Raw genomic sequence first — 27515 nt, 5'->3', positions numbered from 1 at the left:
GTGATTAGTGACACATTGTTTATTTTCACACACCCAGAAGCTCCACAAATTAATACTGAACTCCAAACGAAACACGAAGCTCAGCAACGGGGAGAAGTTTATTCATTAAATCAGCTTCTTTGCGCTCTTTTTGAAAAGGGATTAAAAGGGGAAATGAGTTTACTTCCCCCCATTTGCCTCATGAGGGAAAATATGTCTACTGTTGTAATCCAGAATAACACAGAATGAACGCTCTTCATCTTTGTGATTGCAGGCTGTGACGCACGGGATACACCAGGTTTGTTTGAAATGGAAGTCTGCTCAGAGAGGATAAATTGTGTGCAAAGTTGCGCTGCTTTCTGCTGAGGGAGTTACCCATTCGGTTTCCCCGAATAAACTCGTGCCCACCGACAGAAACATGGGGCCGCGCCAGTGCGTGGGACTCACCGCGCTTCTCCTGTGCACAGGTAAGCCTCCCCCCCCTCCTCAGAGGAACCTCAGCTAAGGTCTGAGCGCGCTTGTTCACTGAGCCGAACAAGATTTATGGAAATGAAGCCTAATGGTCGTGAAATCAGAGAAACTGTAAATACATCAGCATTTACTGAGTGATTTCATTCAGCGTGGAATACTTAATGAAATGCAAATTGTATCCTTTCAGCCAAAAGGACATATATAATTTATGAGACATATAATTAGCTGTAAGCTGTTGTGGCAGAATACAAAATGACTTGTAATATTAACATGAATGAACTGTGACAGTTGCCTAGAGAGAGTGTGTGGGTTGGGGTGCTGTAGCAGCACCGGAGCAACGGTGCAGACAGTGTGTGAGCATGGCACTGCAGAGCACCAGGAACAACAACAGACTGCAGACACAACCCAGAAAAAACAGAAGAAGTGCATTCATGCATTAAGTTTGCATTTGTTAAAACAGACTTTGTGAGTCCAGGTGTGCTCAGGGGTATGTTTGTGGTTTCTCAGTGTTTCTCACTGTCCTGTGAGTGTGCATGGTTTTGTCTGCAATATAGTCTTATGACCAAAAATAGCAAATGCTTCCATCTTCAGTGTTTAAATGACAATGAAAGCCTTTTTTCAAATTGGTACAAAAGAGGAAATGATCTCAACCACCTATTTGATGTGACTGGAGAAATTCATATGACTATATATTAATTCATTCATTCATTTTCCAAACCGAGGAAGGGTCAGAGGGAAGCTGGAGCCTATCCCAGCAGTCTTTGGTTGAAAGGCAGGGTACACCCTGGACAGCTTGTCAGTCCATCACAGGGCCATACAGAGACAAACAACCACTCACACACACACACTCACTCCTATGGGCAATTTTTTTTTTTTTTTTGTCTTGTCCAGCATTTAAGCAAGCAGACTGATGTTCTGGATGCTGTGTTCTGCTGAGCAAATTTATTTTGCCAAGGGGAACTTTTGTAGATGTAATGATCCCCTTGTATTTCTTGATTCTTATTTTATTTTTCAATTTGTTTTGGATAATAGCTTGTATTACAGAGTTTATGCTGCTGGACCCGACCAGAAAGGACAGGAAAGGGGCAGAAAGAGAACAGAAAAGAGAACATTAAAAAACAAAAAAAAAACAAAAGAAAGAGATCAATGCATACATGTATATGCACATACATACCCACCTACATATATATGTATATACACTCGCACATACATTATATATATACATATATACATACATACATACATATACACATACATACACACACATGTACACATACATGCATACATAAAGATATATATACATACATACATATACACATACATACACACACACATATATATATATATATATATATACATATATACACATATACATACTCACATACATACACATACATATACACATACACACACATACACATACATACACATACACTCACACATATGCATACATATATACATATCCATACACATACATACATACACATACCCACCCACACACATAAATATATACACCCACACAAGCCAACTCTAGATTCGTGGAGAACAAAACCGTTGACAATCATGAGGACCAGAAACTAGCAAGTTAAGTCAAAAAGACAGAAAGAGAGGTACCTGCTGTTAGTGAATAAACTTGCTGGATGACTCAGTGACTGTGACACATGCAGAACATTCATGCAGAACATTCAGAGTGGAACGTGTTTAGAGAAGAGTGAGCAATTTTGGGCAATTTTAAAGTAACCAATCAACCTAACATGCATGTTTTTGGACAGTGGGATGAACCCGGAGAGAACCCACGCGTACACACGCATACATGGGAGAACATGCAAACTCCAAAAACTCCACAAAGAAAAACCACTGCCCAAACCCTGCCCCAGCCAAGGATCGGACCAGCAACCTTCTTGCTGTGAGGCCACAGTGCTAACCACTATTTCACCGTGCAGCCCTCTATAACAACATATTTAGAGATAAATAAGATATTCAATCAGAAACCCTCCAAGTGGGTTAGTTCTTCCAGCTTAACAGCATTTCATTATTAATATAAATGGAGAGATATATGCTAATGCAATAGTATTGCTCACTATGACTTAACCTAAGATCCATTAGCAACAATTACAGTATTTGTCAGGTAGAAAAACAGATTGACATTTCACTTTTAGCAATGTTAATTGCCCCGCGATTAAGTGATTTAATGCTATAGTACAGTTGATCGGCATAAGCCACATGCCATTCATACATAATCCAAACTTCCTAACTATTTTTGACCTTTAAAAGTTCACATTTTAATCAAATTTAGAATTTGCAAGGAACCAACAGGGGAAATCTAGTTACTATTTTGCGACTGTAATCTGCACCTTACCCAAAGAAATCAACTAACCATTTTTAGAAGTCAATCACACCAAAGGTCTACAGCAGTGTAGACCTTTGGTGTATGATTGACTTCTAAAAATGTGTTGGGTGCTGTTATAGTTCACATGGAGTTGTTAGCTGAACGCTAACAACTCCATGTGAACTATAACAGCACCCACAATTTCTTATACATTAATGTACACATCTACTTCCATTATAATGTTCTGGAAGTTTCTCATCGGCAGCTTACAACGTAGTTAAATATTTATAGCATTTTTTATGTACTATTATATGTGTTGAGTCATGTTTTCATGTAGGCACATTTCACCTACCAGTGAAATATGACTTTGAGAGGGCCCCTTCACACCCCTTCACACCTCTCTTTCAACCTATAATTTACCACATAAAAATAATTACACAAAAGTGTGTTTGGTGATGCAGTGATGTTTTTGCTGAATTTTCATTGGTTGAACAGAGTACAAAAAGAACCCATAGATGTTTAGACCAAACACGAAGAAGCTTTTAATGAGAAGTCAATGTTCAGATTTCAGATGGTGTTAATTGGGTTGATATTAAAAATAATGAAAACAATGATGATAAGCTTCTTTCTTTGTGACTTTCATACGACTCAAGGTCGCCATCAGTAATAAAAGCAAAAGTAAAGGTAAAAGCAACCGAGCATGCGAAGTGAACCCAGACCCTGACTGGAGTGGAAAGAAACTGAAAAAGAAGAAAAAAAAAGAAAAAAGAAGAAAAGTAACATTCCTTCCTGTCAGTCAACTCCCTGCTGTTCACAGTCTCAGAGGATATTATAAGTCTCCAGCCACCTGATTGCTTTCACCTACAGGTTTCTAAGTTGTCTCTATGAGATACATACTGACAGGCACATACTGCAGAGGATTCACTCACATAGTGTTAGTCTGGCTATCAGTACATTTGGAAATGCCCAATGCGGCCTCATGTAATAAGATGTTGTTGCAGCGTGTGCTTGTATTAGTTTATAATAAAATGTTCATTGTAAGAAGACAGTTGACTCTTAGATGTATTACAACTTCTCAAGACCAGAGTATTTTCCACCACAATGTGATACAGGCAGGGTTTTTCTTTTTTTTTTTAAATGGAGGGCTGTATTTGTATTCAAATAAAAAAAGGTATCGCGTTGATTGAAAAAAGTGAACTCTGCATTGCTTCCAATGCACCTCATCAGTTTTTACATTTGTGCAATCCATAGCACAATAGATAATTCATAGGCAGTGCTATATGAATGTGTGTGTGTGTGTGTGTGTGTGTGTGTGTGTGTGTGTGTGAATCTGGCTTGTAATGTAGAAAGTGCTTTGAGCTGTCCGACTAGAAAAGTGCTATATAATTACAGTCCATTGCTATTTTTGTGGTTTAAGAGTGAAGATTTTCACCTCCTCTGACTGTAACATAGGCATACTGAACAACCCAAAAAAATAAAATAAAAATGGCATAATCAGGTGGAGTTTTCCAGTTGCTTTGGTTTAATGCCTAAAATATGTATTTATTGAAACATTTTTTTAATGATAAATTACATTTTTTACTTTAACTGTTATTAGGGAATTAACTGCCTTTTACCTATATTTGCCCACCTCTGTAACCACTGGCTGCCACTCCCCTCTAAAGGACGGTTGATACTCGTACGGTATCTGCTTCAAGCTGCTGTAACAGCTGTTAGCTCCGCGTAGGTCTGACTAAGCTAGACGCGCACCTCTTTGGACCTAATGCGTATCCGGGATACGCAATCGCAGCTATGCAGAAGTACTCTTTTGTAATTGGTGAAAGTGTGATGGTGTTTCTGGATGTTTGGGTCGTGTACCTGTATGCATAGCAATGAATATGAAGTATATATATATATGTGTATATAAGTCTTTGGATGAATGAATGCCATTAGTTGCAATTGTTCTAAAACAGGAAATACTTGCAAGAACTAAAGTAAACCATAAAAAAGCCGTCCTCCCCATGGAGTTTATACCAGCTCTACTGCCATCTGCTGACCCTACGCACAAGTATAAACACACTCCATCTGTGTCAGCTGTACAAGCTTGACCTGACGCAGATGCTGCGTTACTATAAACTGTCCTTTACATGGAAACATTGCGCTGGTGTTGACCTTGCTAACAGGAGATTTTCCATGTTTACATCTACAGTTACAAGCAGATTAAATAACAGAAGCATAGTAGTATTTAAGTGCTACACGAGACCAAATCTGATGCCCATATAAGCAGACTTGGTCGTCGTTGGGACAAAAAGGTGGTCTATTTTTAAATTTCTTAACTTAATTAAACTTTATTTCACCAGGGAAACCAGTGGGTATGCATCTTGGTTTCTAGCTGGGTAACCAAGTGGCTAGCCCGGTAGGCAGAGCTCCACTCCATGTGGAATAAACAATCAGCCATAAATGTGGGTTTTCAGCTTATTTTAAAAAATGTTTTAACTTAACAAAATTGACTGCTGTTAATGTGTGGCCTTCATTTAAGTGTTTTAGATAACTGCACATTAAAATAATTGCTGAAACAACTTCTGCTGCCAATATTGGACTTTTGTCACCTATTCTTACCTTCAGTCAGCTGTTCTTACCAACACACCAGTTCAGAAATTCTACTTTCCCAAAGCGTGGCTTTCACCAATAAAACAACAAAACAATAATAACGTTTATGTCAGGATTTTCAGCAATGTTGTGTAAAGTACAAAGTTTTTTTTGTTATTTACAATAAATAGTAAGATATTGCAGATTATGTCCAAATGTTACAGTTTCTGGAGCAATTTCAGATGATGCCACAGCAAGTAATTTGCTTTACAAACTGTAGAAGGTATAGTAGGCTATATAATGAAAATATATTTTACAGTGTGCCACTTTCCCTTTTAGCCATGACCCCATGAAGTTCCTTGATGCGCTCATGGGACCAGAATGCAGGCTGATGTCCAAGTTCAGGAGTTATTTATGACCCGTTTGTTTCTAAAGACATTTTCATTTTATTTCAAGCTCATCGTTTCTTGATTTATAATTAAGTTAAACTTAAAAATAAGGAAATCTTTATCATTATTTTGTGTTTTCATTCATCCTTTTGTAATTACGTTTGGTATCTTTTTTTTTTTTTTATCATTTTGTGTCTGTTTGGACAAGGACTAGAAATCTTAACCTGAAATAAGCATTTTTGGTATTAACCTATGCAAAGTAGAGCGAGCTGTGCCATCCTTTCAACTTCTGACATATTGGTATACTTCAGCCAAACTATATGAATAATTCTGAGGTCTACAAACATGTTCATGAATCTGATGGAGGATTTTTGTACAAAGCTTTTCAAGTACAACTTAAGAACAAAAAAGGAAAATTTCTTAGAATTAAGAAAAAAAACATGAACAAATATACTTTATTGCCTTTTGGTGGCCTTGAAATAGAGACAGAAGAGGGAAAAACAGTGTTCAACTACCCTGGTTTTTGTAAGATTAATCTCTGGCATATTACAAAGCCTGTCATCAGTCTTAGTAATTGATTATTAATAACAGCGTTATCTATTTTAGTTAAAATCTAAATGCAAATATAGTATGTAAAAACCACTGGGAAAAATGGAGAAATGTGACTAACTTAGAGTGACTTATTAAAATGTTTCTATATTTTTATTAGAATAAAAAGAAAAAACTGTTTCGTACAGAATAACATTTATTTTGTTAATTTTAATCCTTTCACTTTGACTGTCCTGAATACCATTTTGGCACAGACCAGCACCAATAAATTCAGGATTAAAATGTCTCGGCAGTATTTAAATTCTCGCTATATGTGTATACTCAAATAAATTCTAAACCAGTTAATAACATTATCAAAAGGTCATTTCTGTTACCACAACTGTCCCCAACTAGAAGAGTAAACACTTGATTACACCCCAGCAGTTTTCAATAATTTAACTGGCTCTCACTGCTGTTTTCATACTATACTAATAATTTCCATGACTTAATTTATTTCCATGTAATCTCCTATGGTTTAACTATTTTAACTGGATGTACCATTAAATAACATCCTAACACTTACAGTATTAAAGCAGCTTTTCATGTATGTCATGTCACTGTGGTTGACCAGTTTCAAATCACATCAAACCACTTGTTTATGCAAGCACAATTATTACGCAAGACTGTGCTAAAAATATTATATGAATGAGTATGTTTTTAAAATACACATGCAAATTTAAGGGTTTTTTAGTAGTATGGTGTTTAGCACTCTTGTCTCCAATCAAGAAGGTTCCTTGTTTGAACATTATCCAGGGATTTTTCTAATGATGTTTGCATGTTGCGTCTCTACATGTGTTGGTTCTCCAGCTTCCTCCCACTATGCAAAAAGATGCATGTGTCATTGTTCTGATGTTTTTGTGTTTTTTGTTCTTTCCTGTTTTATTTTATTGTTTAGCTCCCATGTGCATTGTAGCCCATTTGTTTCCTGTTGATTAACTCACCTGGTTTTGATTTTCTGCCTTCCATTTCTTCTTTTGGTTCCACACCCCCACAATCCATGACTGCATGCCAGTTAATTGGTAATGCTAAATTCACTTTAGGCGTAACTGTGCTTGCACAATTGTTTATCTCAGGTGTTTCAGTGTGGTTGGTGAAATCCCAAAATGCACACATCCCATCATAAAAATAATATTCCATTCTTAACCTCATCGGGTAATTGGGGAATTATAGTTGTCTTGCTAATGGTTAATCCCATAAATTGAAGGTTTCTACTTAATATCAAGTTTTCTTTGCTCTTGCGTCACATTCCTATGGAAAATGGCCTCAGATGTTGGTCCTGAAATCTGCCATAGCTACTTCTTTACTTTTGGCCTTCACAGTGCATATGCAGTCATATTACACATGGACCACTTTTGACATCAGCCTCCAGATTTATTCCAGTTGTTCTTTCTCTCCCTGGCACTTCTCATTCTTGCCATGCTTCTTGTTCCTGATGTTACTGTCAACTGGGATTGTCACATGCATGGCAGCTGACCACTTCTTGTCAATCAAAACTATGTTTGCTTTGTTGGATAGCTGTGGTTGTCATTCCCAAGTGTAATTTCCAAAGGGATCTTAGGTTTTCTTATCCCTTGGACCTGGAAATATAGATTTGATTGACCTTGGACCTTTTTGCCATTCCACCCACTTATTTTTTTGTGTTCGCCATAGATCTCTCCTGGATAGAGTGAGGTGCATCTTTGCACAGTCTACTGTTGGGTCTTTTCTGCTGTCCTTTGGGTCTATCTTTCCTATCCACTGCTAGGAGTTCTTGATATAAACCACTTTTTTTTTATCTGCCTAAGATACATCACAGGGAAGGGGTTTGCCTTTCATAATACTTCCTCTAACCCCTCATCACCCTCTGTCTTCATTTTCCATACTCACTCATTTAGCAATTTATCCCATGAGGCCATCTTTCTGATATATTGAAGGATGCTTCAGTGGCTTCAACCATTACTAATCCTTCCTCCCATTCTTATCCGTCTTCACAATGATAGTGGTGCTGGTCTTTGGGTGTGTTGTGGAAATTAAAGGCACTTTTCAGAGAAGATGAATTAGGTGAGACTGGAAACCAAAACTTGTCTTCTTGTGTGTGTGTGTGTGTGTGTGTTTTAACAGTGTTTCCAATCCTATAAGGACTTGATGATGAGGAAAAGCTACAGAATTGATAAAACCAGTACTGAGCTGAGATATAATTGTGGGTTTCATGGTTTTGGATAGCGCAAACGGCAATATAAGACCAGCTGGGAAAGTTCCAGTCTGAGGATTGTAATAATTGAGCAGTCATTTTGACGCTCCCTTCTTCACACAATATAACACTTTCATTCAAGGGGTAAACTGCCACCATGTGCTTTTTTTTTTTTTTTTTTTTTCTCAACAGTAGAGATTTACTCTGTGTATAGACATGTGTCCAGAGTTGTAAAGCGAGTGTGTAAATAGGTTGAAACTTATTCTCTCATCAAGCTGTCCGCAAGGCACCTTTCCTGGTGCTATTAGACAGAACATTTCATTGGTCAATGAAAAACCCATGTACCGCTAGATATCCTTTTGACATCCTCTGCTATCCTGCCCTCTTGTAATTCCACCACTTCTGACATATTCATGTTCCTTTTTTTTATGTTCCCCTGCAATCTCACTATCCAGTCCAACAGAGTCCTTACTGTAGAACCTGGTGGAGGTGGCTTGGTTAGCCACTGCCATATATGTTAATGCTATTGATGTACAGAGGGTTGATAGTCACTTCAGTTCTGCATGAATTTTTTATTGAGGTTTACCTTTTTGTAAAGATTTGGTTGAGGAGGGGCAGGCCTTTGCAAGATAGTGGCAGGGCTTGCCTTTAAAACATTGTTTGGTTAGGGGATGGGCAAGACCTTATTGTGGGGAGGGGGTATACTTGTGAAAAATTAAACATCTTTACATTAACAATCTAGATCAGGGGTGTCAAACTCCAGTCCTCGAGGGCCGGTATCCTGCAGGTTTTTCTTGTCTCCATCCTCCAACACACCTGACCAACATTCATAAATAGGTTGACAAGAAGCTGCTGGATCCTTTTGATTTGAATGAGCTGTGTTGGTAGAGAGAAACAATAAAAACCTGCCGGATACCGGCCCTCGAGGACTGGAGTTTGACACCCCTGATCTAGATCACCAAAATATACTATGATAGTTGTTATGGGGTGTAGTATGTGGTAGTAAGAATATCAATGGCTTCTGCTTGCAGCAGTTTTGACTCATTATCTGGTTGTGGTGACAAATTGAATCCTCGTGTCTGACCACGATGATTGGCTAGGTAAACATTTAGCTGGAGGTTGATTTGGGTCCCTTTTCTTTCAGAAAATTTCCCCCTTTTCTTCATTCTAAAACACATCAAACTTTGATTTATCATTAACTTTTATCTTAAAATCTTGCTTTTTACTTGTTCTCTTAACATCAGTCTTACCAACAGCACCCACACTTGTAACTCAGGCTTGTCATTGACTCACTAGCTGAAAGCTTTCATGTTTTCAAGGTATGCATAGTTTCCTGTGCAAAACACTGGATTTAAATGTCTTAATTAGCTTTTATTATTGCTGGGTATTCAGACCAACCACCAGACAAAAACTTTGAAATTGCTGATATCGCACACTTTAGCTTGCATTCAGTGATAATGTCATTTTTTAAAACAATATATGCCCATGGTAATTGGAATATGGTTTAAATGAGATAAAAATAGCTGATAAAGGCAAAACTGCTCAGGTATAGTAAGAGATAGAACAATAGAAGACATGGTAACATTGTAGGAAAGGTTGAGGTTAGTGTAGACATGACAAGCGAATGCTGATTGCCTGCATGAAAGCCATCCATTACTCAGAAATGCAAACCTCTGCACTCTGTCTACTCAAGGTCTAATGTGCATACTACTCTATTCATTGGAATTAAGTGTTTGCAAATCTCAAGGTGTAATGTGAACTTATTTCACTGGGTGCTGAGCTGTGCTTTTCAAAATTTGCTTAAATATGTTTTGCGTTTGCATCACATGCAAGGAAGCAGACAAAGAATCTGAAGCAGTGGTATAACTCACTATTATAGAGTCAGACCACAGTCATTCTATATTGAATATTAAAAAAGTCACAGGGTACAGCATCCTGACAACATGCACAGCCAATATTGATTAAAGTGTTACAGATTATATACACAATATAAATTTATAAACTGTGGCTGTATCAGATCAGCGGTCTTAACCCTCTAAGATGCTAGGATTATTGGGGCTCTTGACCCCATTGATTTGAAAGGATTTAAATATTTTCAGGCAGACAGTCTTAAGTTTTTATGTTTGGAAAGTGAATTGTGAAAGAGCCACAATATAACAGGACCTCAAATCTGTCCAGTTTCTTCATAGTACCTGTGGCAGCATCAGAAATGTTTGTTTAGGATTCATTAATGACCGTGGTTAGCTGTAGAGTTGAATAATTACACGAGTGCTTTTTAGTCCTGGTCTGTTACGGGTGCTGTAGATTAATTACTCCCATTAACCTTCTCAGGTGCAGTGTCTGTTACCTTTACTATCATTTGATTTATTTTACTTCAGGACTAACGCCTTTAGATAAATTCTATCAGTATGAAAAACATCACTTCTGGTTCTTTAAATATGTAAGTTCTTTATTATATTTAAAACACAAAACAAAATTAACAAAGATGTGAAGTGGGGCTGTAGCTGGAGAGGAAGAGCAGTCGTCTTTCAAGTGGAAAGTTGGGAGGTTGATTCCAGGCTTCCCTCTGACTATTTGCCAAAGTGTCATTGGGCAAGACACTGAACCCCAAGTTGTCCCCCAATGTGCCTGTCGGGGTATGAGTGTGTGTGTGTGTGTGTGTGTGTGTGTGTGTATGTAAATGCCATGCAGTTTGAGTGGTCGACATGACTGGAAACGCGGTTGGACCGTTTGAGTATATGTTTGACCTTTGCGGAGTTGTTTTTACCTCCATTGCCAGACACAGTCTAGAGAAAGAAAAAGGGAAAAAGAAATATAAAACTGATTATCTCATGTGTTAGAGTGAGAGATAATCAAAAAGGGAACCCTTAGTTGCCCTGCAAACTCATTAAGGCTGTGAAATTACTACTATTACCACAGCTACCTCCAGGAGAGTAAAGGCTCATGGGATATTATTTTTTGGCTCTAAGCATCTCCTAGTTTAATTCTGGGATGGTGTGGTTCTGGGCAATGATTTTGCTTAAAGAAATAACAGAAGCCCACTGAATCAGCTGACTTTGAAGAAAACATCTCCCCTTTCTATTTTCTTTCTTGTTTTCTTCTTAAGTAGGCATTTCTATTTGCTGGAATGTTCCTTATAAAACAAGCTCTGAAGTATTTGTTACTGGAGGGCTCGGCTATGAAGTGGTTCTCATATTAGAAGTACAGAAGGGTGACTTTCTAGGGTGAAAATATGTACAGTCTATATGTTTGTAAAGTAAAAGTTATTGTAAATATTTGGCTAAATCCAGAACAAACATCAGTATCGCTAAATAGATCTGTTGTCCGTGCTGGATGAAGCCAGGCTTAGTCTGTGTAACACTGCTTTCATGAGGCACTAGAAAGCAGCACAAAGGAAGCATCAGGGAGCCATTTGTTATGTTATATGGGTCACAAAGAGATAAATGTCATAAAATGAAAAATAATGTTAAGTTATGTTGAGAAAAATTTATTCCCAAGATACACACCATTGAAAAATGTAATTCCTCTAAAACCTTTTTGTGCATTGCCTGAAATAAAATAACAAAAATTTTGCACAATGTCCCAGAGACTAGCAGAAGGAAATGTTATAAAATGGAGCTGTTTTGTATAGATTGTTATATTGACACACAAGTCACAGAATGAAAACTATGTATAATGTACAGTAAACATTTCAGCGAGTTGTGTCTGGATGATCCAGATAAGCAGCTTGATCAGGATAAGCAGCTTGATTCAGGGTTGTTGACTGTCTTTCAGCAGTGAATCAACCAATTTATCTGAGCTTTGGCACTCTGTCATCAGCTTATATACAATATGTTTTCAATGCCTGTACAACATGAGCATTCAAATGTATTCCCAAGAAGAAATCCACCTATCATCTGACAGAAACAAAACAAGCCATGTCTGTAAAGGCATTATAAAAAAACAAAACAAAACAAACAAACAAAAAGATTTCATAGGAGATTGTTGTGATTTGATCAGGCTTGGTGTGCTGCAGCTAGCATGAAGGATTTTTATCCGACTCACTCTCTCTTTTGTAAGTTAAAGGCATTAGCTAATGTCATCAGCCGTGCCAGCCAAGCGATTCAGAAGAATTGACTTTCATGTGGTACAGTGACTTTACAGATCAAGTGCTGTCCAGCACATTTGTCTAATTGAAACTACTAAGACAGCAGTGGACTCTTTTTTTTCAAGCTAGCTAACTCTGCCCATCGTGATTGTGCACTTAAAATAATTTCTTTCACTGGAAATAAAACAGACATATATAACAGAAAGCAATGAATAAGAAATTGGAGCAGGTTTGGTGCTGCTGTGACAAATGTAGAATTGCATATATGGAACTAGAAATCTTTATGAATACGATTTAAAACTCAGAAGTGGAGTCTTTAGGCAAGAGGCATGAAGGAAGAGGGTTTTTTTCACTCAGTTATCTACTTTCCTGAATTTATAAAATGTAACTCACTGAGAAAAAGTGGATGTGAAAATAACTCTTTTCCTGCAAGTTTAGCTTTACTAAAAGAATCAATCGCAGACAGGGTGATGAGGAGAATAATCAATATATGAAAACAATAAGATCAAACATCACACTTATTCTATTGTTCACTTTGAGTATTTGGAGAATTTAAAATCCAAACACACATAATGACACACGAATGCACGTGCGGAGCATCATTAAAGACTTTGCAACACATTGTGACTGTGCTCTGTAAACACACAAAGGCGCACACATAGACTCATCTCCTTGGGCAAACAACTTCACAGCTATCCAACTGGGAAGAGATCATACTCTGCGGGAGGTCTAGAGGCAATTAGCATAACTAACAGAAGACTCAATGCACACAGAGAAAAATCAGAAGGAAATGAGAATGAACCTATGCAATCAGAACAGAGCGAGAGAATGTTAACAACGCTGCTGGCTCTTCCTGTGAGAGATTGACGGAGAGATATCACATATTTATTTTGCTCCACCAGCTTTGGTCCCACGAGACAGTAGAGGTACAATACGTGCTCCCCTGTCTTGCAAGTCTGTCACTTTGGTTTCAAATCCCATGCTGAGATGTTCTAACACTGCATCACCTTACAGAAGAGTAGTGCAATAAGTTTTGCAATAATTTGTCAGAGAAAGCCAATCATCTTTTTCTTTCCCTCTGAAGATTTTTGTGTCATTTTGTGCCAGATCCTGTGTTCGAATGCTGCAGCTGCTGGGGTAGAGATGATGACAGTGGTGATGGGAAGGCTCTAGTATTGCTGTTATCTGTCCAGGTCAGGAAAGGAAGCTACTGCCTTAGTGTTTTGTTTTTTTTTCTCCTTTCCAGTTGCAACATATGATTTATAACTGTGGCAGCAATCCAGATGGAAAGCACTTTACAGATTTTTCTTTATTGCATTTTTTATTTCTGGCCTAGACAGTCACAGTTTTAGGTTTTTCTCACTTCTTGTCTCTTTGCCATTTTTCTCTCATTATTTCTCGCCTCATTTGCGTGTCTGACTTTGGTGAAAAGCTGTTCCTCATTATCTGATTTGCCACCTAGTTCATTATATGGTAAGAGACAGGAAAATAACCACTTGAAAAGTTCATCCTAAAAAAAAAAAAGAGAGACGAAGAAAGAAAACCTCCTCACACCGAGAGGTGAATTTTAATTTCAAACTTGATAGACACCATGGAATTGAAACCTGAGGGGAAACTATTCCACACCTTTAGGAATGTGTTCCCAAAATAGGACTCAATTCCCTCACCAATTTTCAGCAACACTGCCTCAAGAGAGGTAAACATAAGTGAGAGCTCCAGCCAATAAAAAATTGTATTAGCAATTGGACTTCCATCTCCCAAAACCTATATCTGTATACTGTAGGTATTAATACTTTCACGCAGTGAGCCAGGTAAAGCTCAGAAGAGTTCAACCATAGTGATAAATAGATTGCAATAGTCTCTGCACTTTTCAGACTTAATAATTTTGTACTCTTTGCCTGAGATTATCAGAACTGTGCACTTGTGCATGTAACTTCTGAGAGCTAATGTGAACTCAAGCAGTGACGGTTCATATTCTGTATGTTAATGTGGTAACTTTGCACAGTTCATGGCAGCTTTGTGACATTTCATAACTTGGTATAGGAAAAGACCATAGACCAATATTTTAAGAAAGGATTTGATTTCAGCGTCTTTGTTTTACTGTGATATATTGTCATGCTTTGGGCTGGAGAAAGAGACAAAGATATTGATCTGGGGTCTGGGGGCCAAACCTTAAATTGAGGACAGCCTTAATAAACTGTTACTGGTCAATTTCTTGTTAACATTAAATGTGCTGATGGCCAGTTGGTGGGCCCTATCAAGACAGAAAATTGCAATCTATGCTGCAACGGAGCAGATACATGGAATGGAAAGAAAAAAAAAAGCAAATCTGTTTTTGACTTAAACATTGAATGTGTGTGGATGTGTGCTTGTGTCAGGATGTTTGTAGTAGTTGTGTCAACAATGAATGTGCAGACATGCTTCTCAAATTTTTTGTAGCTTACCAATGCATTCAACAGTAATCACAATGATACCAATCAGAAATGTGGATACACACAAGCCATATGGGGTGCTATTATTGTTAACCTCTTGTATTCCCTCCTCTCTACACTAATATACTTCCAATTACCTTTCTGGTTTATCTCCTTCCTCCTCTCTTATCTCCAGTGGCCTTTCTCCTCTATCCGTCAGAGTTAAGTTTCCAAGCAGATTAGACAACTACAGGAATATTTTGAGCATATTAAAGCAAAAAAAGCAGACAGCAAGCTTTGTTGCTGTTTCTTTCAAAGCAGCGTTACATCCCAGAATTCATCTGAAAACTAATTCTATACCAAGAAAACTATGCAGGAAAACATCATTGTCAGGTTTTTTTTTTTAAATGCTGCTTGAAAATGTTAATCCAGTGCTTCGGGTAATGATGCCATTTAACTCTATTTACCTGCTGAGATGAAAACGGAGGCTAAATGCTACCTTCTGCAGTCATGCGGGACGCTAGGGGGTACTGACAAAGTGGCAGTGTGTGATGACGTCAAAGTGAAAAAAGATAAAGGAGCTGAAAGAAAAGTTAAGCATATTTGGAAATATCTTTACAGTTTGGTAACTTATTTGAATAAGAAGATCAGTCACTCTTGTGTGTGTATTGTAAATGTTTATGTTGCCCCAGCAACCAGCTAGTTAGCTTAGTTTAACAGCCGGACTGGAAACATTTCAGACTTGCAACCTCTAATATGTTTCAGTTTTTGCTTATTGTCTTTTTTTCTTTTTTTTTTGTCCCTGAAATGCACAAATGATTAAGTACTTTCACAGGATATAAGTTCAGACTTTTTCTTGTCTGGATGTAAGTGATGATTCTTTGAGTCTTCACTGTGAAGTTGTACTGCAACCAGCCACACCGGAGATCTAAGTTCAGTGTACTGAGCTTTAAAAGGCTGTTAGTCGGATTATCTTTCCCCCCAGAAAAATCCAGGCTTGTGGTTCTACCCTGCTTTCTGAATCAATGCCAAGCTAATGCTTAGACTATCGGCTATCGCTTCCTATTCAGCACACAGACATGAAAATGGTACCAATCCTCCCATTGAACCATGACAATAAAGAAAAAAATTAAACAAAGTGAAACATTTTTTGTCAACTATATGTGGAAATATTGCTGTAATCTCCATAAAGGGGCTAAACCTGGGTAATGTTTTGCTATGTGAATGAATATAATGGTTCTTTGTCCATACAATGAGTGTCTGGTTTCATCTTCATCAAAGGTCATGTTAATGAGAGTCATTTTATTGAGAAAACTGATGTCACTGCTAAATTTCCAGTGGCAAAGCGTTTAATTTTTGCTCTTGCTGCAGGAGCCTCTTCTGGCAAAATGTGATGACCTGGTCGTCATGCTTTATTTTGGTTATCCATGCATTTTCACACTTTGTATTGCATCCGCCAGTCTGTCCCCATGGGCTCATGACTTTAACCCTGCTGCCCGTCTGTGTTCTTATCTTTTTTGTTAAATCAATTTACCTCAAATAATCAGATCAACCAATGTGCATTTCTCATTTACGCAGTCCTTGCTAAGCATTGCTGTTGTGGCTCAGCTGACGTACGAAATAAATATTACACAGCTTGTCACTAAAAGCTTTTATTTAGCTGTTTCCTTCCCCGATGCCTCCAGTGAAAGTGCAAGTCGATAACCTGTTTGATGCTTTCTGACTCATCTGGCCAAATCTGTCTACGAACAGATTTGGCTGCTTTAGAAATTTGATCAGATTACTATGAATATCTGATCACAGGCCATAATTTGTATTTTAGGTAGCCTACTTTAATCTATGCTAAAAATGTTTGCGCATCCTATCCAAGGCAACAACGCCGATTTACGATGTGTCTGATTTATTCATCTTGTCCCAGTTTCCCACATGAACGAAGCACTGTGCTGCTTTGAGCATGCCCAGGGCCCAGGGATCTGAGCACAGTGCTTCAGTAATAGAGGATAAACCAGTTCTTAAAAGGTCCATATAGGGGGGAGCAGAGATGTATCCAAAGCCAAAGGATTTAAGCAGAGACGTGAAATCCCCTTTGTTTCGCTGTGGGCATGAAACTGAGAGTGTGAGCCTTGTGTGGGCTCTTGGTACCAGTCTGGGGCCTCTTTGGTGCCAGCATTTTGCAGCAGGTAATTGGGACTTAGAGCCAATATGTGTGTATGTGTATGTGTGTGTGTAATCTCCATGAATACAGAGGGGAAACACTCCTCTCTTTCCAAAATGTGGAAGGACACATGGCAATTCTATTTAAGGTAAGTGATGAGGTAGACAGAAGGCGTGATGTGGTCCACTTTTGTCTCAGCACAGACTGCCCCAAGTGCTATTCCTCTTGCCACTTTCATTTTCTTTTGCTTCTATTCCTGGTTTTGTCTCCATGTGGGTTCCCAGGAGACGTGACGATTCATATTTATTCTTGGATAAAAATGGGCTGAGAAGGTATAACATTATCCGTACATAATTACAGTTTACCTCTGTAGTTTCTATGGGACCCCCATCCCATTTTACAGAAGAACAATGCAACATTATGCTAAAAACGCTTTCAAAAGACAACTAGCCAGTACTTAATTGTTCAGTTCAGGATATCCTCTGAACCAAGGAGGTGGTTAAGGAGGCTAACATGTCAAGAAATCCTCTAGTTTGAACAAGACCCAGCAGTACAGTGCATCATGTTTGCATGTAAACTTTAGTTGAGTTCTTGTTCCGTATATATCAGATCAGATGGGCTCTTGCTATGCAAAGATGTCACAGCAACAGATGTGCAGTTTTTGTATATAGCAATCTCTTGGTTTCCCTGCAACAAACTATTGGAAAAGACAGACTTCACTAGCTCATAAAACACATTGTAGATATTAGAAAATATGTTGACATTTTCTCTTCCATCCTATTATATACTTCTCTCATCTCCTAAAGCCCAGAAAGTGAAAACAGCTTTCTGACTTACATCCTTTTAGGCTGTTTTGTTCGTTTGTTCGATCACATTTCAGTTAAGCCCTTGACTTCTCATTTGCTACTGCGGCTCCCTTTTTTCTTTTTATTTGGTTCAAGTGATAGACTGCTATGACTTTTTTGCAGTTGGTGTGAAGGTCTGAGCCATTTACAATAAACTTTTCCCACACTGAATAACGCATCAGGACACATCAAGATAAGATACAATTACTCCACCAAGGTCACCTCGTCTTGTCAGACCAAGGTTTGGCTGTAGCTACATTTTAGTTGTCTGTATGAAAAGAGACAGCTGTAGCCTCTGTTCTAAAAACAGAGCCATTCCCAAACCTTGCAGTCAATCTCAGTAACGTCCCTGCAGGCCAAAATAAGTTAATAAAAATGGCTAATATAAAAATAATCCCATTTCTTTTTTCATCTGTAATATAAGAAAACCTTTCCCTTTAAGTAAAACTCTCAAGTTTAAAACAGTCTCAAGTTTCTTGGGTTTTTTGTTATAGCACATAAGCATGTTGGGATAAGGAGAAGCTGGTCTTTCAGGAGAAAAGCTGATTGCTTTTGAATTAGTGTCTTTGCAGGTGCAGTGTGATCAGAGATTAATCAGAAATTAAATAGTAAAATAAAATTGTTTTTGTTGGTATATTTTTATTCTCTTAAAATAAGCCATGAAGTATGTGGGCTCACATACCTACCTGACATATTTGTGCTTCCATTTTTATGATGATGAACAATCAACTCAGAAGCTGTAAAATGGCAGAATCTGCTTTGATCGGCGCTAGAGCAAAGTTTGGGATAAGTGACAGCTTCAATGCCGCATAGAAGATGACATTACATATGCACACAATTTTAAGCAGTTACCTGTAGTGCAGTCATTGCTGCACCTGAGGACACAGGATCCACTTACAGAAGAAAACAACTCTGGATAATATTTTGGCCTCTGACAGCCACCATCCATTCACACCTATGCTAAGTATTGGAAGTAATTTTTATGCCCATCCATACCGCTAGACAGTAATTCTTACACATGACCCCCTCCAGAGGCAGAGAGGTATTTAACACTAGAACCAACATGCCAATACTCCTAGAACTGCTGAGAAGGGTAATTTTTACCACCCCGTGCTGCAACAGCGCAAATAACACAAAGATGCTTTGGAGTTGTTTGATTCCATTCATTTTGTTAATACTTATAATTGAGACTTTAAAAAACTAGCTAAACAGTAAAAAACATAGATTAAATAACAAAATAACATATTTCAATATTCTAATTAATTTTATAGTAAGATAAATAAATGCTGCTCTTCCACTTTTTTTTTCATTCACTCACATACAAACACGACGTGTGATGTGGCGATGTGTGATCAGCTGCTCTTACTCACTAGATGGCTCGTTATCAGGTAAACGAGACGGATCATCACTTTCTTCAGCTAGTGATTCCTCCACCATCATCCAGAGCTAGTTCTCCGTCATCCAGTTCTTGAAATAATAACCAAGCTTCTTTGGCATTCATATATCTCTTGTATTTATCCATTTCTCAAATTCAGCGATCATAAAACCCTCTTACTCAATCTTTGACAGCTGTCAAACTCACGTGTGTTATGAAGCAACCGGGAGTGGCGCAAATGGGCGTGGCGCGAACGAACATCTGACAGATGAAAACAATACATTTCATTAGGCGGTAGAAATTATCCCGTTGGCGGTTCTAGATATTTATGCTCAGGTTTCTTTTTGTTGTGATCACACATTTACCAAAATTCACTATAGGTTCACTGGACCCATTTCAGGAAAAGTGATGAATTTGGAGAAATAGGGATTTTATTTTAACAGAGATGTAAGTGTTTGAAGAGCCAAGGAGGTAAAAATGACCCGCTTGGCGGTTCTAGTGTTAAGCCAGCACCTAGTGGGCATCAGTGGTATTACACATCTACAATGAGTTTGTTTCTGATATCAGAGTACCTCCACTTACAGTATTTTACACACCCATGAAGTTAGGAATAGATTGACAGGCAGCTGCCATATCGTTCTGCAAAGTTGCATTTATACATTTATTTGTCTGAATAGGCAACAGAATAAACTCAGGAGGTATAAAATCGACTTTCCAATACTCAATCAATCAAGCAATCAAGTTTAAGCTGAATCTGTGTAAAGAGGGAACTTATTTAAACACCTTTTTTACTAAGTATGAGCAGTTTAAGAAACCGGTCTTAGGGGCTGAGACAAGAGCTTTCAGAGTTCTTTTGGAGGGCAAAGGTCCATAGAGTTGGTTGAGATCAGAAATTGCTTTGTAAAGTCCTGGTTCTTGATTGCCAGTGTCCTGCAAGTTGTCCAAGTGTTTGTGCTGGAACACACCTGACTGAGACTCAGACAAGCTCTGCACCTGTCTCCTAAATACACATTGATTTGAATCAGGTGTTTTGCAGCAGGGACACTTGGAAAGCCTGCAGGACAGCAGCCATCAATGACCAGGTTTAAGGATAATATGGTGTACGGGTCTATGAGAGCGCAAGGCGATCCACTGTAAGAATACTGGAATAAGTCGTGAGTAAGAGTTTGAAGTTTTCTAATGAATCTTAATACTCCAGATTGAATCTTTGGCATAAAGGAATTGCAAAGAAGCTCACATGCAAATGAAATCATCAAATCAAATGACTTCATAACAGTGAACTAACAGAGAAATCTCTGTCTATAATTCAAATGGAATTTTAAAGTGCTTGACACAAACTTGTATTACAAATTGCTTTAAAAAAAAAATCCTGCAGTGCAGGGAAGATGCAAATGTTTACAAATCCATAAAATGACAAGTTATGCTTTGTTAGGATCACATAAAAAAGACAGAGCAGAGTTTAAAGCAAGACTAACATCTGAAAAGTGAGGAAAAGAGAAACTTAGAAAAATTAAACAACCCGAGTCTGACAGGAACAAAATACTCATCACCTTTCATCATATGGAGGAAACTTGCCATTTAAAAATGGTAGCCTGGTATCTGAAGCTTGTACATCAAATACTTTGCCCCTTTGTAGTCTACCCTTCTTCAAAACATGTTTGCCCTATTTGATTTATCTGCCTTGTGCAGACGTACGTGCTGTACATTTTTATCTTGCTACATTTGGATTGGTTTTCCTCTCGATCCAGGATATACCTCTACTCTGTGAAGTTAATTACTTTCAGCTCCATCATTATATTCTACAGAAGTTCTTTAATATGTAGATATGATTAGATTATGCCACGTTGAACTCCTTAGATTGGCTTTTCATTCAGAAAAGTTTTTGTGCCCAATCCCTGCATAACCTCTTAAAGCAGATACCAAAATCCCTGGTTTCTGATGACCTGACACTTATAGGCCGGTACTCCGTGGAAGCAGCGCCGCATGCTCACAAAGTCATGTCCACTCATCAAAGCGGGGAAGTGGCACCATGCTGCTTTTAAATTTATGGCTCACTTTGCTATATTTAAGACTTTCATGGTTTTGTAATGGGTGTAGCTGGTTAATTAAGTGGGTTGGAGAGCAGATCAAAGGCCCACGGTAGATAAAGTCAGGATTTTTTGGATCACTTTAGCTGTGTGGTGTCAGGACACCAAATGTATCTGTAGGACCCTTCGATCATCTTGTCTGCTGTAGTGCTTTGAATTTTTTTTTTTTTTTAAGCTAAATAGCGTTGGTTTTAATAAATAAGTTCAATTTTCAGTTGATTATAAATTAAAAATAAATGTCTGAATAAAATTTAATTCTGAAATTCAAATGAATACATTTTACTTTTTGTTTTAGATTTTTAGTAATTGCATCAGAGTTGAAATGTTGACAATGATAATGAAGTAAAATATTTTTTATAAGGGTTAGAGCTGGACCAGATGCATCCGCTGGATGATTGTTTTGGGTTGTCTTGTTTAACGATGGCAGTGGATCTAATCGAGAGAAAAATGTTACGGCACAGCAATCAATCATCAACCTCGTTTTTCCTGCTGTCAATCTACCACTGCAGTACCACCGCCCCTGACAGAAATTTATTGAAAGAGAACACTTTATCTCTCCAGTTGTCAGAGGATGGATCTGCTAGTTGAAAATGATACTGTTGCAGGATGCCGATTAAGATTCACCTTTCAAAATTTGGGGATGCAGCTGCTGCAAACCCTGCAGTGCATTCATCATGCAAAACATGCCGGATCAGAATATAAACATCATAAACTGGCGCTATACTTCCATCTGCATGCTGGTTTTCTTTCACAATGATTTTCACATATTTTTTTGGCAAAGTGATATTATGCTGGAAAATAATAGTGGTAGAAATAAAAGGGAGGATTGAAGGCTTATCTAGCTCTGCAGGTATGGCATTACAGCCCTCTCAATGGGAATCGGACTTGTGTTGTGAAGTATAAGCTCCTGCAGTGCGTAAAGCATTCTGTACATAATCCCTGTGCACTTTCCCATAACTGGGAGCTGGGACAAAGTGAAGGGCACACAGTCTGTTGGCAGCATGACACTGACAAGCAGCCTCTGAGAGAGAGAGACATGAGTGCTTGTCTTGCCTTGTGTATTTGTGATACTGCAGCGGCTCAGCATCGCCATGGAGAAATCTTCTTTGCGCCATTGTAAAGGTTGCTTCTTTTGTTAAATACACCACATAAAAGAAATAAAGATAGAAAAAAGACACAAATAATGGGCTGATAAAATCATGAATGGATAAAGAGACTAATTTCAGTGTTCTGCGAATTGAACGCAATTTGGTCAAAATCACTATTCCACTAAACTTTGCATCATCACCAAACAAGGTAATTATATGTCATTAGTGATGTAATGCATTTGGATGGGTTATCCGACAAAACAAATTACAAAAGTAAATTAACTGCATTATCTCCTATTTTCATTAAATATACTAATCTATTTGCTTTTTTGCACCACAGTGCACCACAGTTTTTTTATAACTCAGCCTCAAACTTTTGTTACATGCTCATCCGGTTTCATGCTAATTGTGGTGAAGTCAGACAGTGGATCTGGACCACTGAATATTCAATGAGCCTTTGTAGAATAATTATAATGTGTGTCCTCATAAACTTGGGGACTGCATGTAGTGACTGAATAAAGCAGTGCAGAAAATAAATTAATTTCCTGCTTTGATGCAGCTGTGTGTTGTGTGCACAAGTGTCTGATGAGGTGGCTGCCTGAAATAAAGAAATCCACTCTTTTTTATTTCCTTTGTATGATAATTTAGGCAAGCTACAGTATGCTGCATTGTGTTGAATCCTTGCCTCAGCACAAGGATTGCAGGAAATCTATTCTGGGCTGTGATGAAATTAATGGAACATTTTATTGGTGCAGGTCATGTTTGCGGTGTTGTGGCATTGTAATGAAGAAGAATGTTGAGAGATGTGAGGGGGAGGAACATTATAATGCCCCTGGCAGGTAGTGCTTTTTATTGTATGGGAAATGAGTCCATCAGGGGGAAACCTCACTCAAAACAAGTGATGATTAATGTGTGTTTGGGGTTGTGATTCCACAAGTTTGCTGACTGAGCTCACTATTTGCATGCAAATACACAAATATGAGGATATATGCGTACAACTTATATGAGCAATATGAACAAATGTGCTTAACATGTGACAGATATTCAACCATTTAAGCACTTTTACTCATGTCCATAAAAGCATATATTATAATGGATATCAAGATGGTGCACATGATGGCAAAAAGGACTTAAATGTGTATTTCAAATTCTTCACTCATGTCTGTATTTTCTTCTTATCACAGGCTAAATTTGCAAAAATGAGCTCAGAAGTTTATCTCTGCTTTCCATTGTGAGAACACGATTGATTAATGGCTGAACTGATACTGGAGAGGAAACCGTTCATGTGTGTCCATGGATGTCAGGGAGTGTAAATTGGAACTTTGGATTGCACTTGGAATTTCAGCATTTAGCTTTTTCACACAAGTAAAGCAGCAGCATATGCATTTTGAGCCACCGGTGTTCTTAATTCAGACAAATGGAGCTATTAGATCTCAGCCATCATTTCTGATTTGCATTTTGAAACAAGCATGAATTACACTGAAAAGGCCACTTAATATTTGTGAAAAAGTTCCAACTGGGAAAAAACAAAACAAAAAAAAAAGAAACAACTTCCAACCTGCAATGCATGGTAAGACCTTAGGAGATGGAAACATATCCACATGGTCATATTTTGCTGAAGGGCAGCATCCACTACCCTGACATGAATTTTAATCCATAAACAGTAAAACATTTATTCCCCTAATCGTGTATGTTAGCCCTATTTTAACTATGCATTTCAAATACACCCCTAACTATCAGTAAGGGACATAAAATCAAAAGATGAAATTAAAATATGTTATGTGGGATGGGTTTTAAACTCTTGCAGCCTTCTAAGGAATTTATCAGATTAATGCCTCTTTCCAACCTTTCCTTTCTGCGTATAGGCATTTGTGGCCCACTCGGTGTTCACTTCATCATACAGCGTGATGTCACACGTGGATGTTTTGACAGATGCAGCAAATAATGACATCTTTATGTGGGGAGGTGTAACAAGATGTCAGGTATGAGTGTCATCATGCAGCAAGCTGCGGCAACAGTCTGAATATCAATGTGACCATATACTGAGATGTAAGCTCATTGTCTGTATGTGGAGCTGAGTTGTGAAAACAGTTCTTGAAACCTTGCTTTAAAATTGATATCTGCTTTGCTCCGTGAATCAATATAGTTATAACTGGTCCTCTCCAGAGATTGGATTGCCTTTTGTCTTTTAATGTAATTAGCAGAAGGATACCTGGTTACAGCGATTGTAGCTAAATGGCCATCAGAAGAGTCTGACCCCAATTAGATTAAAAAGAAAAATGCTGGCAGAACTGAAAAAAAAAACAAAAAACAAAAACAAAACAAAAAAACGTTGTTTGAACAAGAAGACTTACAGAAATAATTCGGCTCCTGTCGGAAGGAATCGGCCTAAATGTCAGTTTCTTGTTGCAAGGCGTTTTTGGAGAGCATGGTTAACATTTTTTTTTAAAGATAAACAGTTTACATGCAATGTATGTACATATCTTATCAGCTGGGATTGTGTTAAAAAGCACGAAAACTGAGGATCGACTATAATTCTGACATTTCACATCTTTAAAAGGGGGAAGTGATCCTTGCTGACCTGAGATAAGGGATGTCTGCTTGGATTAAATGTCAGCAAAGATGAATTCAGCTAATAGAGCAAAAAAAAAAAAAAAAAAATCCAATCCCCAGCTAGCAATTCAGCAAGTTTTAATTTATTTTCTCTTTAAAGGGGAGATAGACAGATAGAAACATGCATACAGAACACACATGTCCATTATTGTTGTCATTGTTGTCAATCACAGGTACAGTACATAATATGTTTTGAGGTCCTGCAGTGTGGATAGTGTGTATGAAAGTGTTGGCTTTTCTCATGAATACACAAATGTCTGTTCAAACACAAATACAATCAGCAGAGGGAGTTGAACTTAACTCTGAGTAAAGACATTATATGAATGCTCCCAGAGGTCTGCCATACTCACAGGCTAAAAATCCTGACCAGCAATCGAATCCTCTTAAACAGTGTGCACCGACTAAGAAATCAAATGTGCTCTCTCCAAATCAGATTCTTCTTTTCTTTCTTTTTTTTTTTTTCCTTCATAGTTCTATGTGTGGCAGATTGGGTGTCCTTAGCATAAAAATCTGTCTTCTCCCAGTTATGGCCGGCTCAGAAGTAATGTCCAAATCGATTTCAAATCAGGCGAGTAGTGTTTGCTGTCATCCTGTGAATCTTTGCCCTATACCAAGAGATAGTATATCACCAGGAGAAAAAGCCATAAAGATTGTATCTAAAAAAGCTCCATGTGGCACAGCCAAGCATGAAATGAAGATAGACATGTACACACCAGATACTGCCTATTTGCTAAAGCAACAGACTGGTTGAACGAGTATTTCAAGGTTTTATGCTCCGGACAATTTGCAGTAAATTTAGATACTGATGCAAGTTTTGTTTCTTTATATGTTTACTAAAACATAACGAAAATACAATAATGGTCTAAAGTTCAGACTGCGCTCTAATTTGATGGTATTCACATCCAAATTAGAGTGGAAGTTTAGGAAAAAAAACTAGAATGTGTAGCTGCCTTTTCAAGAGACCAAAAGTATTTGGACTGTTAACTTTAAAGCTATTTCATGGGTTTCATAGGATATTTCCTCATTAATTCCTCATCAGTCAAGCAAGTAGAAGCTCTCTCTTCCAGGTGCAACATTCCCATTTGTAATCTGTTGCTGTGAACCCACAGCATGCAGTCAAAGGAGCTCAATGAATGTGAAACGATTCATCCTTCAACTGAAAAGAAAAAAAAAAAGATCATCTATCAGACAGATAGTTGATATGTTGGGAGTGATAAAAGTAGTAGTTTGATATATGGTGCGTTTGGGAACTCAAATAGCTCTGCAGGTCTAAGAAAGACAACAAAGGTGGATCATTTCTCTATAATAGCAACAACAACAACCAAAAAAAAACCTAGATGACACCATCATCCACCCAAGTGAAGAACACTTTCCAGAAAGTAGGTGCATCGGTGTCTAAATCTAAACTTCATTCGGGCAAATACAGAGGTGTTCACCGCGAGTTTCAGACCATTAATCAAGAATAGAAAGCCTGAGTGATGATAATTGTTTCACCAATCTCTGTGTTCTAGTGAACAGTGGAGTGCCATGTTTTGGCACTCGGGCCTTTACTCAATGTGCCACAGTTGTCTCCAGACCCAAGCCCAACTCTGTAACCACAAGGCTACTGCTATCACTAGATCAGATCAGTAAAGTTTAAATTTATTCACTAGTTTAATTCAAAGATGAAATTTGTAAGAATTACACATATCTAAAAACCATCTAAAGAATCCAGTTCAATTGTGGAACAGCATTCTACAGAAAGATAAAACTAAGATCAACCTGTACCAAAATGACAGGAAGAAGAAAGTACAGAGATGGCTTAGAATAGCATGTAAATCAAAGTAAAGGCCAACTGGTACAAAGGAGGAAACCCAGTGATGGGTGATGTTCATGGGTAACAGACTTCAAGCAGTTATTGCCTGCTGAGGATTCTCAACAGAGTATTAAAAGAATAAAAGACAAACCTTTTATGTACATTGATGTTGATGGTTAAATTACTTTTTAGCCCCTGAAATGAAGAGAAATTTCACAGAAAAAGTTTTGATTCCTAAATGCATAACACATCATATTTGTTTAGCCCCTTGAATCAAACCTGAAAATCTGAACTTTGTAACGTACCTTGTGAGGAACATCTCAGTTGTTTCATTTCAGATCCTTTGTGGTGGCAGCCACAGCCCAAATCATGAAAACTCTGTTATTTTCCAAATATTTGGGCCAAACCATAACTCCATCTAACTATAAAGAAAAAATGACCAATGGATTTCCAAACAATCGAGCAGCTGTAGCTCAGAATAGATAGATAGATAGATTATTATTCTCCAAAGAGAAATTAAAATTACAAGCAGCTTGACAAAATATGAAATCAGGCCAATAGGTAT

At 37.9% G+C, this 27515-nt stretch overlaps 1 protein-coding gene across 1 annotated transcript in view; it reads left to right on the top strand.

Moving 5' to 3' along the window:
- Positions 1–397: 397 nt before the first annotated feature.
- LOC306768749 (transmembrane protein 132C) overlaps positions 398–27515 on the top strand; it is a gene marked incomplete at both ends in the record, with an annotated part of 172219 nt that continues 145101 nt past the window's right edge. Inside the window, one exon of the mRNA XM_079257173.1 lies at positions 398–446. Within this exon, the coding sequence (XP_079113299.1) occupies positions 398–446 (49 nt within the window). The remainder of the gene's footprint in view (positions 447–27515) is intronic.

The sequence above is a fragment of the Telmatherina bonti genome, assembly GCF_933228915.1.
Source record: "Telmatherina bonti genome assembly, chromosome: 17".
In the NCBI taxonomy this organism is placed as follows: domain Eukaryota; kingdom Metazoa; phylum Chordata; class Actinopteri; order Atheriniformes; family Telmatherinidae; genus Telmatherina; species Telmatherina bonti.
This window is presented reverse-complemented; position numbering and strand designations above follow the sequence as displayed.